Here is a 13,914-nt window from a genome sequence, read left to right on the forward strand (position 1 = left end):
ACTCCAGTACTTTTACATAAAATAAATAATCTGAGAGACTACCAATGAGATAGATAGATATATAGATAGATAGATAATAGATAGCCCTGTTTCAAAAGTGCTGATTCTGTCTTTTACTAAAGATGAAAAGTGCAATGTACTCTAGGAGGAGATTCAGGTGATAAGGTGGGGGGGGGGTTACCTTGGTTGGTTATTGGCTAATGGTTACACAAGCCAAATCGTTATGACATCATAAAGTGGCCAAAATCTGATCTGCACATTTTCAGACAGGTTTATATAAATGGATCAGGACAAACAGTGAGTGAATATTTTTTCCTGAAACTTTCAGAATCTCTTTACACAGAGGGCACACATGTTTATGTATACAAGACATGAAAAAGTGGAGTTTTGCATAATAGGTGACCTTTAATATTTTTCAGATGCTATTGCAGTTTTATTCAAGTAAAATTGAATTAAATGCAGCATTGTTACTTGTAACATGTTACTTTCAACGACCGGTACTCCTTCACCAGAAGAATATATCAGCAAAGGTTTTCTTTATGTGGTCAATTCTCTGAAGACAACTTTATTTTTGCACCATGTGAGCACAATAAAAGACAAATTGATAATGTTTTTAAAACTACATTTCAACACAAACTCTTCTCAAACACAGGGCCAGCAGAGTGTGTAATAAAGCAGGATCCATTTAATAAGGCACTTTAGCCTAGTGGTGCAAGTTTGTAAATAATTAAATGATTTTAAAAAATCAATCTCCCTTCAGCATACTTCACTGCTCTACTATATACAAATTAACTTTATTTTGGGTTTCTTGGCACTAAATCTAATCAATAGTTGTCATCATAACAAAGAAGTACATAGTTAAATACAATACACCTTGATTGATAAAAGTATTATGTAAGAAACAGTCAAAGTTCCACTTTATTTATGTGCCATGCCGCTTAAAAAACTCAATTGTCAACATTAAAGGCTCAGCCTTATTTTACAATAAACCAACAAACACAAAATAAAAAAAATAATCCACCTGTATATAACTTTAGAATAGAACAACAAATGTTTCAGTAGTAGTCACTTGTAGCATAGACTCCTCCTTCCCAAGCTGAATTTTACAGTAGACAAAGTTAAAGTTTGTAGGATCTTGCATCAGGAAAGTGCAGTGTTTGACAGTACATCGACAGTGCACGTTTACAGCAGCAAATCATCACGTTATGTTGTCTGTTCACAGTGGTGTCTACTGTGTCACATAGAACATCTCTGATTCAACACAACATAGAAATTCAAAGACAAATTTAGTACAACATTCTTTCTCTCTGTGTCAAACACACACACACACACACACACACACACACACACACACACACACACACACACACACACACACACACACACACATATAAGTGCACTCAGATGCTGTTGTCTCCGGTTTTTCATCAGTAGTGACCCAGCGTAATGATCTTTTCTCTCTCTGTTTTCTTATAAGTTACATTTTTGAATGTAGACGTTGAGCTTTTGAACAAAGGGTTGGTCCCCTGAAGAGAGACAAAGAAAAAACACAAAGATATTCATAGTCGCTTTGAGTTATGAATAATTTAATTATTGTCACAATAAAAATAATGCTAGAATATTTTAGATCTATTGTGGTTCGATGGGATTGTCCTACAGTGTCGGACTGTGACAATCATTGACATGGACTAAGGTTTTTCCCAATGTTTTTTACCAAACTGCTCAATAAAATGTTGACAGTTCAAATCACGAATAAACTCAAATGTATTGGAGTATCACATAGACAATACTTCATCAATCAATTCATTGTGAGCTTCAGTGTTTTTATCAGATTTGTTGACACTAAGATAAATAAAGAATATTATCAGCGTTATCCTTCAAACAACATGAAGCTCTTACCGTCTGCCATTTTGCCTTTGCCCTCTCGGCCTCAAACTTTGCCACCTCTTTGCGATCGTGGACAGACACGAGCACCTTCCACACTGCCAGGAGGATCAGGCCGATACACACAATGGATAGGGAGACGCCGAGAATAATCATGGGGATGTTAGGTGGCTCCGGGCAACCTGGGACAGGGCAGAGGAGGAGATGAGACTCACACCATAACCCCCTCTTTTGATCATATTTTTTCTGTGTTTTTGTGAAACTTACCAAACTTCAGGAGATCATAGGCCGTGATCCCTGTCTCACCTCCTACCACATTAAATGATACCCAGCACTCATCCACCATCATCAGCTTGCATTTCATAGAAGGGCTCTTGACATAATCTGAGAGAAAATGTGAACATACATAAGCATAAGGATAACATGAATACATCGTATATCATCTTCCCTTTCAGCATTGTGCGGAGAATGTAAAAGGATATACTCGCCTCTGTTGTGCTGTCAGTGTGATTTCCATATCAAAGACTACAATCTGGTGTGTGTGCATGTGTGTGTGTACCACGCCATTGTATTTCACATCTGAAGCCTAAAAATTCTCTGTGATAATCAGATATACCTCTCCGCTTGCACAAGTATAGCTGGTTTTAAATAATCTCCCCTATAAAGGAGGACAGGGTCCTTTGGCTATTCACATGCAGTACAATAGCTCTGCCTGTACGACAAGGTAAATAATATGTTCCCCATTGTCAGATGCTGCCTGAATGGGCATGGATGGTGTTGTGTTAGAGAGGGGGGTATAGGCTTCAGAGAGACACCGGAGTCGGTGCAGGTCAGCATTCCTCCAAATCTCTGACCCATGGGGAAACTTAGCATGGCCGTATGTTTATACCACTATCAAAAACACTGAGCTGAGCAAGAAACACACTCCAGCAACAAGAAGCATTTACAGCAGAGTTATAGGATTGTGGTAAAAGGCTAAATCTAAAGATATGTATTATTATTTTCTGTCAATTTACAAAGCATGACACATTTTCTGTATTTATTAGATCAAAAACGATCTGATGTTAGGATCTTTATTCCATCTTTAAGAGGTTCAATCTGATTTTGCATGTTTTAGCTCAATAAAATCATATCATAACTTCCTTCCAGGTATCCAAAGAATGAATTTCATGCATTATTCCTTGCATAAACTTGCTTAAGGTCCTTCAGAGAGGAGATTTAGTGACTTGCTGTCATTGTTTTATTTTTGTCGAGGGCTGTTTTGAAAATTCTTCCATGTTAATCTCTTCCAAGAAACCAATTCAGGTTTGGCTGCCAAAAAGCCCCTACTGTATGTCATCATCAAACATTCAATGGTTGAATGTGAGGGTTATTTACTAGGTTTCAGATTACAAAGGTTAGCTCTTGAAGGCACCAACGCAAAAAATGGACACACCCAAATCGCCATTAAAAGTTAATGTTACCTGAAGAGAACAAAACTATTTCCTGTGATACATGAACTATCTGAGGTTTGAAGGATCTGAGAGCAGAATTTCACACTGTACTGACATGACCTGTAATACGTGGCTGCTGCTTGTGAATGGGCAATTTAAATCTTAGAAGGTATGGCATTTTGTATGGCATTTTAAGTATATTGAGGCTGTGCGATAATAATTTGATTAATTATCAAATTATAGCAACATAATTTCGATTTCTGTTTTCCAACTAATGATTAGAAAACAGTTGGTCATTATATTTTTGTAATGCAAAAAAAATGTAATGCACTACAGCTGCAACACTTTGTTGATCAATGGATTATTTGGTAGACAGAATATTAATCAACAATTTAAAATAAATGACTAATTGTCAGAAGAAAATGTGTTCTTAGCCTCTGAAATAGAGATTTCTTGCTTTTCTTAGTTTTTTTTACTAAATTAAACTGAATATCTTTGGGTTTTACACTGAAAACGCAACACACTCAAAGATATTACTTTGGAATGTTCTCAAATTCCTGACATTTTAAACCAAATTAATTGAAAACGAAATGTTGCAGGTACAGTTATAAGGAAATACACATTAGTTGCAGTCCTGTAATGCATAAAAGTCAAAGAGTTTGTTCGATATATTTTACTGTCCGATTGTCTGCAAAAAAGAAGTGTAAACTGTAGTTTACTCAATGGAGTCCTTTACCTGCAGTCGTGTTGATGGATATTTTAGGGACGCTGCACTTTTGATCACACAACTCTGCATCGTCGTCATCTTGCAGATGGCACTCAACACAGTCCCTGGTGTTAAAACAAGTGAAAAGGTCAGGTTTTCTTTAGACACGATAGTGTACCCCTCCGGAAACTAAGGTTTAATGAGGCTTCAATCAGTGACACAGTGAGCACAAAGAAATCACAGTTTTGGTCACTTATCACAGTTTTCCCAAGGCTTCACTGGCTCCCTTTCACCCTCGGCCTGCCCTTGAACAGTGGTATCAAATGGCTGTGACAGCTGCTTTACAATGGAGCAAGAAAATCTCTTAGGGCTGTGTTGGGGACATTAGCTGTCTTTTGATGTCACATTGAAGGTGTAGACACATGTGAACAAGGGGACCAGAACCTGATCCGCCTGTACTCAAAGGAACAGGCGGATCATGTGGCGCGAGGAGACAACATCTTATATCTTTCAGGTAAAGAAACAACAATTACAGAGGTAAATCCGACAAAAGCCTCTACATTACACCATTATTCACATCGAATGGCATGACCATGTTCTCACCTTGCAGAGTTACAGGCGTCTCCGCATGTTGGGCACTTCTCACACTTGTCCCCAGATGCTCCAGGTACCGAGCACACACAGTGGCCACACTCGCACCTCCCCTGCCCGCTGCAGAGAGCTCCATCCTCTGACATGCACGCATCAGTGCTGCTGCTGCAGTTACAGTACTCCCCTGTCCATCCGCTTTCACAGTGACACTCCCCGCAGTCACACACCCCGTGGCCTGCAAGCAGAAAGTCACTATAGCAACAGGCTCAACTTAAAAGCACGTCAGCACTCTTCATGTGTTATTACTCACCTCCACAGAGCTCCCCCCGGAAACGAACACAGGAGTAGTTGTTACACTCGCAGTAAGGTCCGTAGATGCGTCCAAAACTGGAAGCATGACACACACACTCTCCGCAGTAGCACTGCCCCTGACCACTGCATATCTCAGACTCATTGTTTGCGAGGCAGTTGCTCAACAAAGCGCTTTCCTCATTGCATTCACACTCGGCTCCCAGGAACCCCGGGTGACACACACACACTCCACACTGGAAAGCCCCCTGGCCCTCGGTGCACTGGCTGCTGTTTGCTTTAGGAGGATGCCTGCAGTCACACGAGCAGAGAGACTCCAGTTCCACCTCCAGACTGTCCTGTAAACCCACCGGCTTCAGGGAGAAGTGCCGAACTCCGGACAGGCATTCAGGCAGCTCCACAGTCACGTTGAACACTACCTAAGGTGAAAAGAAGAAGTCCATGAAAAGACCAAACTAACAATTAATTGATCATGACAAGTTTTGCCTGAGTACCTACCCATTGTTGTCTAAAACCTATGAAAAACACATAAATGAGTCGCACGGTTGAACTGAATGACATGTTCCTTCAATATAAAGATGTTTAGCAGTCTAGTTTAGTTTGCCTCCATCCAACAGGAGGCAAACTTCTTTGAGTAATATTTCCTATTGTGCTCAGCTGTCAAAGGAAATTATTTAGCCTTTATAAGAAAATATACAATGTATTGTTGGTCTTGTTGCCAATAACAAAAATAAAGCTTTATCATTTTATGTTTTTGAAAGCTTTTTTTTAATTTTATGAATTAGTTTGAATCATTCTGTCTATTATATATCAGAAAATAGTCATTTCCAACAGCCCAAAGCGCTTCACTAAGTTTCTTGTTTTATTAAACAAACAGCAGAAACAACCAACATCGTTATCAGGTACTAGCATTATAGGAACAAGCATCAAATCATCACATTTATAACCAGAGAATCTTTTTTTTGTCATTTTTATGACTATTAATTTCTCTGTTAAAATTGTATTTACATGTTGTATCATCTTATTATTGTTGTGTCCAAATATTTTACTGTTCCTATTTTTCTATTGTCAAACCTATCTCAGATTGTAAGTCAGTTTGAACTGCACAAGTCTGTATAAAAGCTGCAAAGCAAAAACAGGAAAGAGCAATCTCCAGCAAAACAACTGACCGTTTCTCCAGGTTTGATGTTGGAGCAGCGCTTCTGATCATGGAGGACGATCCCATTTGGGCAAATGGCTGTAAAAGACATGTGGAGCTCTTCTGTGTCTCCAAGGACCTCGAGCTCGATCTCCGAACGCAGTTCCTAGAAAGAAAGTACAGGTCTATTTCAGCACCTCTTGTATGGAAATGCAAATGGAAGCACAAACCTGGAACTGAATAAAAGATTTTCCTCCCCAAAATAGCATAAATTACCATAAAATCAATAAAGAGACTTCTATTATCACGAAGGGGGTTTCCAGGGCTTTAAGTGGAATTACAATTTCACCCTGCGTTGACCTGCGGCGTGCTGAAACAGTTTGAAAACACATATCTAGCTCTCTCTTTTAGGTGAGTCATCCTCCCAGGTGTGCAGGGCTTTATAAAGCACCTGAGGAGAGGGCGACAGATAACCTCACCGCAGGTGAAAGACTGTGTTTGACTGACTAATGAACTCAGTGACGGACTGTCTAGTGCTCGCACAAGGTAAATTGTGTGTTTCCTCTAGGCCTGTGATTGTACTGCGCCTTCAGTGTTGCTAAGTAGGAGAAAACACAGGGACGTTAAAAGGATACACCCAATAGAAGATGGATTCAAGTTGAGTGCGAATGACAGATTCAAAAGACTTAACGTTTCAGTAAATACATCGCAGGGACTTGTCTTGGCTGGCCAAAATATATGTCCACTGAGATACTCACAATTATCCAAAAAGTCAGTTATTTATAAATAATAATCACATGTTTTCTATCGCTTAATATGTGTTTTGTATTTGATTTAAGAACCACAACCGCAATCAGTGCAAGGCAGCGACTAAAAGAGGATTTAAAACAACATAACTGATGAATTAATTAGAGGACCGCCACCAGTTATCGGCCAGGGGAGATTTACAAAAGGAGTGCTGGAGTGATAAGAAAAGAGAAAGATAGAGAGAGAGTGGGGAAGTAGAGCGAATCAGAGTCAGAAGGGACGAGGAGATCAAACAGCCAGGACAAGCAAAGACTTGCTGTCAAACATGCTGATGCAAACCACCGGGTGGTAGAGGGAAAAACTTAATAGAAGAAAGAAAGAAAGAGGAAAAGCAAAGAATGAAAGGAAATGGCGAAGGCAAAGATACTGACTATTGACTGTGAAAAAAAAAAGATGTACGGAGTGTTCGCTTGTGTTTTCTGTTCATAATGTGATGGTTAAAACACAAAGATATCAATTAACTGGATTCAATTAATGTGACAGGCTTTTATAATGACAGGTGTGTTCTTATGGACTTATGACCAGTGCGTGCCCACACTCAGTGTATCATCCACATCACAAAGACTGTTTATTTACTTTGTACGCTGTTACAATCAGTTCCAGGATGTTCCGCGAATCCTTCGCCACAACTCCAACTGTGGCGCCAGGTATGAGATGTGCATAGTTCTGTGAAGAAAAGAGAACAAGATAAACATTAAAGTCCCAGTAAGAAGTTTGGGAAGACTTGGCTCATGGTCCTAAAAAGAGAAATACAGAAGGAAAGAGGGCTATTTTGAACAGGTTGAATGAGAATGCAGCCCCATGAATAATCAGGCTAACCTCAAACATCTTCACCTTCAGCTCTCTAGTTTTAAGCTGGGAATTAATACATTTATGGAAATAAGATGTTACCTTGTAGTTATTTTGTTGTCCTTCTGTTACAGCAAATATCAGTAGGATGTTGTTCTCCACCACCTTATCAATCAGCTGACCAAGAGTGGGATACTCCTGGGAAAAAATTGCGAAATGTCAACAATGTACTATAAGGCAGTGACAAATCATCAGAGATGATACTGTATTACTCATGAAATTGATGTCATCGAATGTCAGGAAACTGCTGGGTTTACATTTTAATAAGAACAACTACTATTGCACCATAATGCAGAACAAAAAATACAAACTGCCATGGACGTACCAGCACTGTGGACATGGAGTATTCGTTGTTGACATCCAGGTGACACTGACCATCGTTGGGAATCACGATGCCAGCCATCTTACTGTCCATCCCAAAGTGTGAGTCAGCATCACTGACAAACACCAGCAAACGCATCGAGTCATTCCTCCAGCCTATTTTGTCCTATCAGGAAACACATTATGTTGCTCATCCTTCTCTCTATACCATCAGGGTGTAACTCAACTGACTAATTAAATAATGAAGTTAAGCACAAAGAAAAAAAGATCTAAGTGAATATCTTATTTTCAAAAACAAAATCTTACCCCACAAACAGCTGCCTGCATGACAGCGTCAAAGCCACACTCTGGCACATCAATATTTGCTGAAACGCGCTGCATTGCAATTATTTTGTTGAACTTGTCAGTACTGCTCGTCAGAGACAAGACGTGTTTATAGCCAAATGTTGGCAGGCAGTGGGAGCCTACACCCCTGCAACACAACAGAAGCCAAAAACAAGGATTTGAAATATAAGATTCCCACAGATACCAAATTACTTTGCTGAAGTTTCAAACCTTAGAAATTAAGATGTTGTTGAAGAGCATGTTTTGATATTTATTGTTTACCTGCAGGGGTTAGCCAGCTCTTCTTCTGTGATCTTGATGAAGGGCAGGACGGGTTTCTCCACAAAGGAACCAAAGCCCATTCGGAATTTACTGGTGAGCTTGGCCATCTCTTTAGATAGAGAGGTGCCCAAGTCTTTGATCATCACAAGATCGTCGATCATGGACGCCGACAGGTCCATCAGGTAGTAGACGTCCACAGGATAGTCCTCTGTGTGTTGAATCTTGACCTGGAAAGTCACCTGAGTGCCTGTGCAGAACAGACAGGAAAAAAAATAAACAACTGATTTCTCGTCTGAATAAAATTACCTTCATCCAAGCAGATCATCAAATCAAAATGTGCTGTGTCACATACCAGGTCGCAGCTTGAGGGCCATTTTCTGTGGGGAGATCTGGGTGGTGTTGTCGTTGGTTGTTTTCTTCCCAAGCGGGTGATCTTGCAAGATTTGACCCACGGAAACAGGGAACTCCAGCTGGTCCCTGGCACATCCCTTTTCTAATAAGTTATCCAGTGTGTCACATCGCTCGCTGACTGAAAACCAGTCTGTGAAATTCTAAGAGCCGAAGGAAAAAAAGTCAAATGTTGTGGGATAGAAGATTTCCAGTATGTCTTTATATCTTAGCATCACCGTGTGCAACATCCAAACAGGCGATGGCATTTTGCTCACCTGCGACCTTAGAAAAATTATGCATTACGCCTATCTACCTATATGTTATGTTTTCATACATGCAACCCAGGCTTACCTCCTGTGTGCACCAGGCACAGTGAGAGCTGAGCTGCAGACACTCATCACAGGTCACTGCAGCGCTGCCAGCTGAACATGATCCTGCAGCAACATGAACATAGTGCACAGTTAGAGAGCATGTCACCAAGAACAGAATTCTTGCAATATTTAAAGGCCTCTCAGGGACCAGATCTGAATTTGTAAAGTTTGTTTGAGTTAAATGTATTGGTTATATATTTATTAACATGCAATTACATTTTTGAAATAGCTTTGTTTGCATTTTCACAATAAAACACCAGCCATAAATACCAACACAGCATTTATGGTCTTGCTCTTGAGTAACTGTTACTCTTTGTTTGCGCATTATAAACGTGGTGCCCTTGATGTTTAAACCGAACAACAGTGCTGCTTACCCTCCACGGTGTTGATCCAGTACCGAAGAATCAGGCTCAGCAGTATAAGCCCCATTAGTCCGTGAGGTTACTGGTTGTGAGGAAACAGAAGAAGAATATTTCAAGTTGTCTCATATTTACAGGAGTGAAACATATCTAGCGTCATGCCTCGTCTCCTCAGCAGAAAGTAGACTACAGAAGGGAGCTACCGTCCCGCACTACCTGAAGATAGAAGGAGGAGGAGGCAGCCTTTACCTATGCCTTTTATGTTCATTTCCGTCCAGGTGAGAAGGGGAGGCGGGCGCGAGGAGGAGAAATCAAAGCCATATGAATCAGTTACCTGTCAGCCATTACAAGCTGACAGGTAACTGATTTGTTTTCCACTGAATTTCCTGATACAAAAACCGGCTTGTTCCCAAAGTATTGTCTTGTCAATAATACACTTGATTTATCAGATCAAGTTCAACACCAGAAACCAAAAGTGTGGCTACAGTTCCGAAAAGGGTCTAATGAGTGCACAGTTGTTATGTGTAGTAGCCTAATCGAATGTGGCACGACTGCAAAGGTGGAAAGTAGCTTAGTATGCTACAGTAATTCAAGCTGCTGAACTTGAATATTTTTGTTTAATGCCACCTAATAGCTTTACCAATCTAAATGTTGTACTTTTTACTCCAAAACAGCTGATACTTTCTAGAAAAAAATCATATATGGGCCTAGTTTACAGTATACAATTCAATGCAAAGATAAAGAAACAGATACCCTTTTAAGCTTGCAACCCCTTTGTTTCACAAAAAATGCAGATTTATGATGTGAGCTATTGGAGGGGCATGACCCCTATTAAGGACCCCTGGACAAAACTGCAAGACTTTAAACTAGCTCATGATCAAAATCAGTACTTTCTTTTTGATAATTTAAGTGCATTTAGCTGATTCTCCAAGTACTTAGCTATATGTGAGAATGCAGGAGTTGTTGAATTTGTACTTTTACATTATTAAGGAATCTGAGTTTCTCTGTACTAGATAGATAGATAGATAGATAGATAGATAGATAGATAGATAGATAGATAGATAGATAGATAGATAGATAGATAGATAGATAGATAGATAGACTTCTACTTAATCTTATATATTATATATTTTCCTCTTCAAACAAATAATACCTACATCTTAACAAACACAAATCTTTGTTTGGGTATATATCCATCCATGTTAACACATTTAAGTCCAATACAATAGGTTATTATAATACAGCTAACTAAAGCTCCACTGTAAGAAAATGGCTTAATCATTGAACTTTGGTCGAAGAGGAATAATAAAGTACAGACAGGCCACACCATACGCAAATATGGCCTGTATACCTCTATCACGCAGACACCATAATAGAATAAATGTTAATCTTTAACCACACAAGAACATGAATCAGTGTCACTGTCTCAAAGGAATGTTTTCAACTTGTTAATTGACTCAAGACAAAACCAAGGATAAAGGTCTATCACAAGATATGAAATAGGAACTTGAGTGTGTGCATGTGTGTATCATGCAAGGGGGAGGGGGTGGAGCTCCGTAGGTGTTGAATCATTGACAGCTGCAGTGCAAATATCGCTGCTTGTCCCAACTCAGAGCAATCTCACAATTCAGCACCACACCCCTCTGGATCTGGGTAAGTCCCATCTGTCACCCCAAACCCAACCCCACCTCCACCCCTACCCCTATATTACGGTAATCCTTCTCACCCCTTTCCTCCTTTCTTCTTTCAGTGACACCCCTCTCTCCTCAGCTCTCTGTATTTAGATCCACCTTTCAGAGTAACCTTCTTGAAGTGTCGGTCTGTGACATTTCCATTTAACGTGTACCTCCTCTGGCCCACAGTATTTCCGTTCCGTTTTACGTATGCCAGTCTCCTCTTCTTCCCTCTCTCTCCCCTCTCATCTCCTCTCCTTCCCTCTCATCTCCTCTCCTGTCCTTGCTCATCCTTTTCAGAATTTCTTAAGAAATATTTCAGCATGATGAAATCCAACACCACTTTTTTGTAAGCTCTCATTTTTCAGTTGATTGCATGTCCTGTATGATCAAGATATATGCTTAAGGTGTCATAATGTGTTTCATTTGCACCATACTCAAATTAAAACAGTTTGGATATCTGACAGTAGCATTAGAAGCACACCATGACATGTTTTTAATGGGTATCAGTCTCATAACAAATGTATGCAATCCATAAATTACTCTCCCACATAGCTGTCTCTCAATACTACATGTTTCCTATGCATACACATGAAAATACATATGACATTATCACTGCAATGAGCCAACTCACCTTCAGGGCCGTCCTCTGCTTTCATGCTGTCTCGTCTCAGTCTGTCTTCCTTGTCATGAAGTGAAAAATGGAGAGAAATGGAGGAGCATCAGGCCAGCACATTCAGTCCTATTGTATCCCGGCAGTCGTCAGAGTAACAGTAAACCTATTGTAACGGCGCCCTTTATGAAGCATGGCGCTAGGGTGACCCTGCTGCCCATGCTCCTTGGCTCATGTGTGCTTTTGTGTGTGTGTGCGCGTCCTGAAAGAGGGTGAGTGTGTGTGCATGCATACTGGGGTCATGTGTGGGTGTTTTCACAAGCTCCAACTCGCTGGTGCCTGTGTGTGTGTATGTGTGCATGTGGGTGTGCAGGGGGAGGCTGTGATGATCATGAGTGACAGTAACAACTGCCGGCTGTGAGACCTCCACAGGAGCCAGCTTCTTTATTAAGAGACAACTTGAATGATGTGATAGTGTTGCACTCTAGAGGCTGAAGCAGGTGTGAACTGCAGCACAACACTACTGACTCAGAGTATTGGTTGTGATTAGTTTGGATTGTGTGTACAATATGTGTGTGTGTTTGAATGTGTGTGTGTGTGTGTATGGACACATGTTTGTTCAAGTTCAATTACTTCCTGCAGTAAGGAGGAGGAAGAAGCCAAGCGAAGGAGTGCCAGTGCTGTGATACAGCCTCCTTCTTACAGAAGTATGGCTGGAATGCAGGTGTACACATGCATGATAGACCTTAGAGCATAAGCCTACACTATAAAATAATTGAACATTAGACGGTCCCTTAATCACGTGTATTACCACAGAGGGCTTTACAATTTGTGCAACAATTTCCATCCTTACACCCTTGGTTTCGATAAAAACTAATATTTAACAGCATGCTAGTGATTCTGTGGCTCTGCTGTAGCTACATGTTCACATGCTAACATGCTCACAATGACAACGCAAGCATGTTGATGTTTAGCAGGTATCATGTTTACCTGTTTACCATGCTTGTTTTAGCATGCCAATATTTACTACTTAGCACTAAACATCGTGCAGCTAAAGAAAGGCTTTTTTTTCTCAAAGAAAATGGACCGAACTTATACACATTTTTAAGATTAGTTTAAAACTGACATCAACACTGAGTTATTTTTAGGTCAAGAAACAGTATTGTTTAATACATTTTCCAATACTCAGATAACAACATTGAAGCAAAACAATAAATTGCGACAGACAATATTTAGTTTCAAAGTGGTTTCTCATCAGGCAAAGTTCAGGTGCTGTTCAGGTCAGAGGCAAATGTTTTAATAGCAATCTGTCCGCAGTGCTAGTTCTGTCTTAACACTAGTCCAAAACTAAATGATATTTCTGTCCAACAATTAAAATGAAATAAAGCAAATCCTAATGATGTTGGATGGTTGGATTTATTACTAAGCTTGTGTTTAATAGGCTCTTCTAATTATCTGTAGTTATGTAGTTGTAAAGTAATTACTAGCATCCCCATTGTGTAAGCTAAACTGCAGTTACTTTCTCATTGAGCCCCCTTTTGGTTATTATCTTACAAAAAATTTAAAATAATTTGGAAAGCACAGTATTAAAAGAAACAAGTATACATCTTTAGAAATCATCACATGTATTGAATTGCTAGCGTGTATCACACTAAATGAAGGATATTGGATACCAGAACCAGGCCTCCCCTCTTAATGTCTGTGCCCCCAGTCTGACCTTGGGTCTTCTCAAGGGATCAGTGCCATGTGTCCCCTCAGCTGTGGAGAATTAAAAGAGAGACAGGGCGGATGAGAGGAAAGAGCGAGGGACTCCACTTGGCATGTATCTTATGTTCAAAGGCTTGATGCCCTTACAATAGGCATT

The 13,914-nt window shown here is 40.0% G+C and overlaps 1 protein-coding gene across 2 annotated transcripts; it reads right to left on the reverse strand.

Annotated features, from left to right (window-relative positions):
- Positions 1-535: 535 nt before the first annotated feature.
- itgb6 (integrin, beta 6) lies at positions 536-12,239 on the reverse strand. Of its 2 annotated transcripts, XM_034116750.1 has the most exons (16): positions 12,072-12,239; positions 9,780-9,849; positions 9,386-9,468; positions 8,997-9,195; positions 8,645-8,891; positions 8,345-8,510; positions 8,043-8,204; positions 7,760-7,855; positions 7,445-7,534; positions 6,093-6,227; positions 4,925-5,342; positions 4,627-4,849; positions 4,054-4,148; positions 2,152-2,268; positions 1,900-2,066; positions 1,417-1,526 (listed from the first exon to the last, which is right to left on the reverse strand). In XM_034116750.1, the coding sequence occupies exons 2-16, from the start codon at positions 9,832-9,834 to the stop codon at positions 1,428-1,430; spliced, it is 2,352 nt and encodes a 783-aa protein (XP_033972641.1). In that variant the 5' UTR covers positions 9,835-9,849; positions 12,072-12,239; the 3' UTR covers positions 1,417-1,427. The 2 variants fall into 2 exon arrangements, with proteins under 2 accessions (XP_033972639.1, XP_033972641.1); XM_034116748.1 differs by lacking the exon at positions 12,072-12,239 and having other exon boundaries at positions 536-1,526; positions 9,780-9,815.
- Positions 12,240-13,914: the final 1,675 nt, after the last annotated feature.

Source organism: Trematomus bernacchii, unplaced genomic scaffold, assembly GCF_902827165.1.
Source record: "Trematomus bernacchii unplaced genomic scaffold, fTreBer1.1, whole genome shotgun sequence".
In the NCBI taxonomy this organism is placed as follows: Eukaryota; Metazoa; Chordata; class Actinopteri; order Perciformes; family Nototheniidae; genus Trematomus; species Trematomus bernacchii.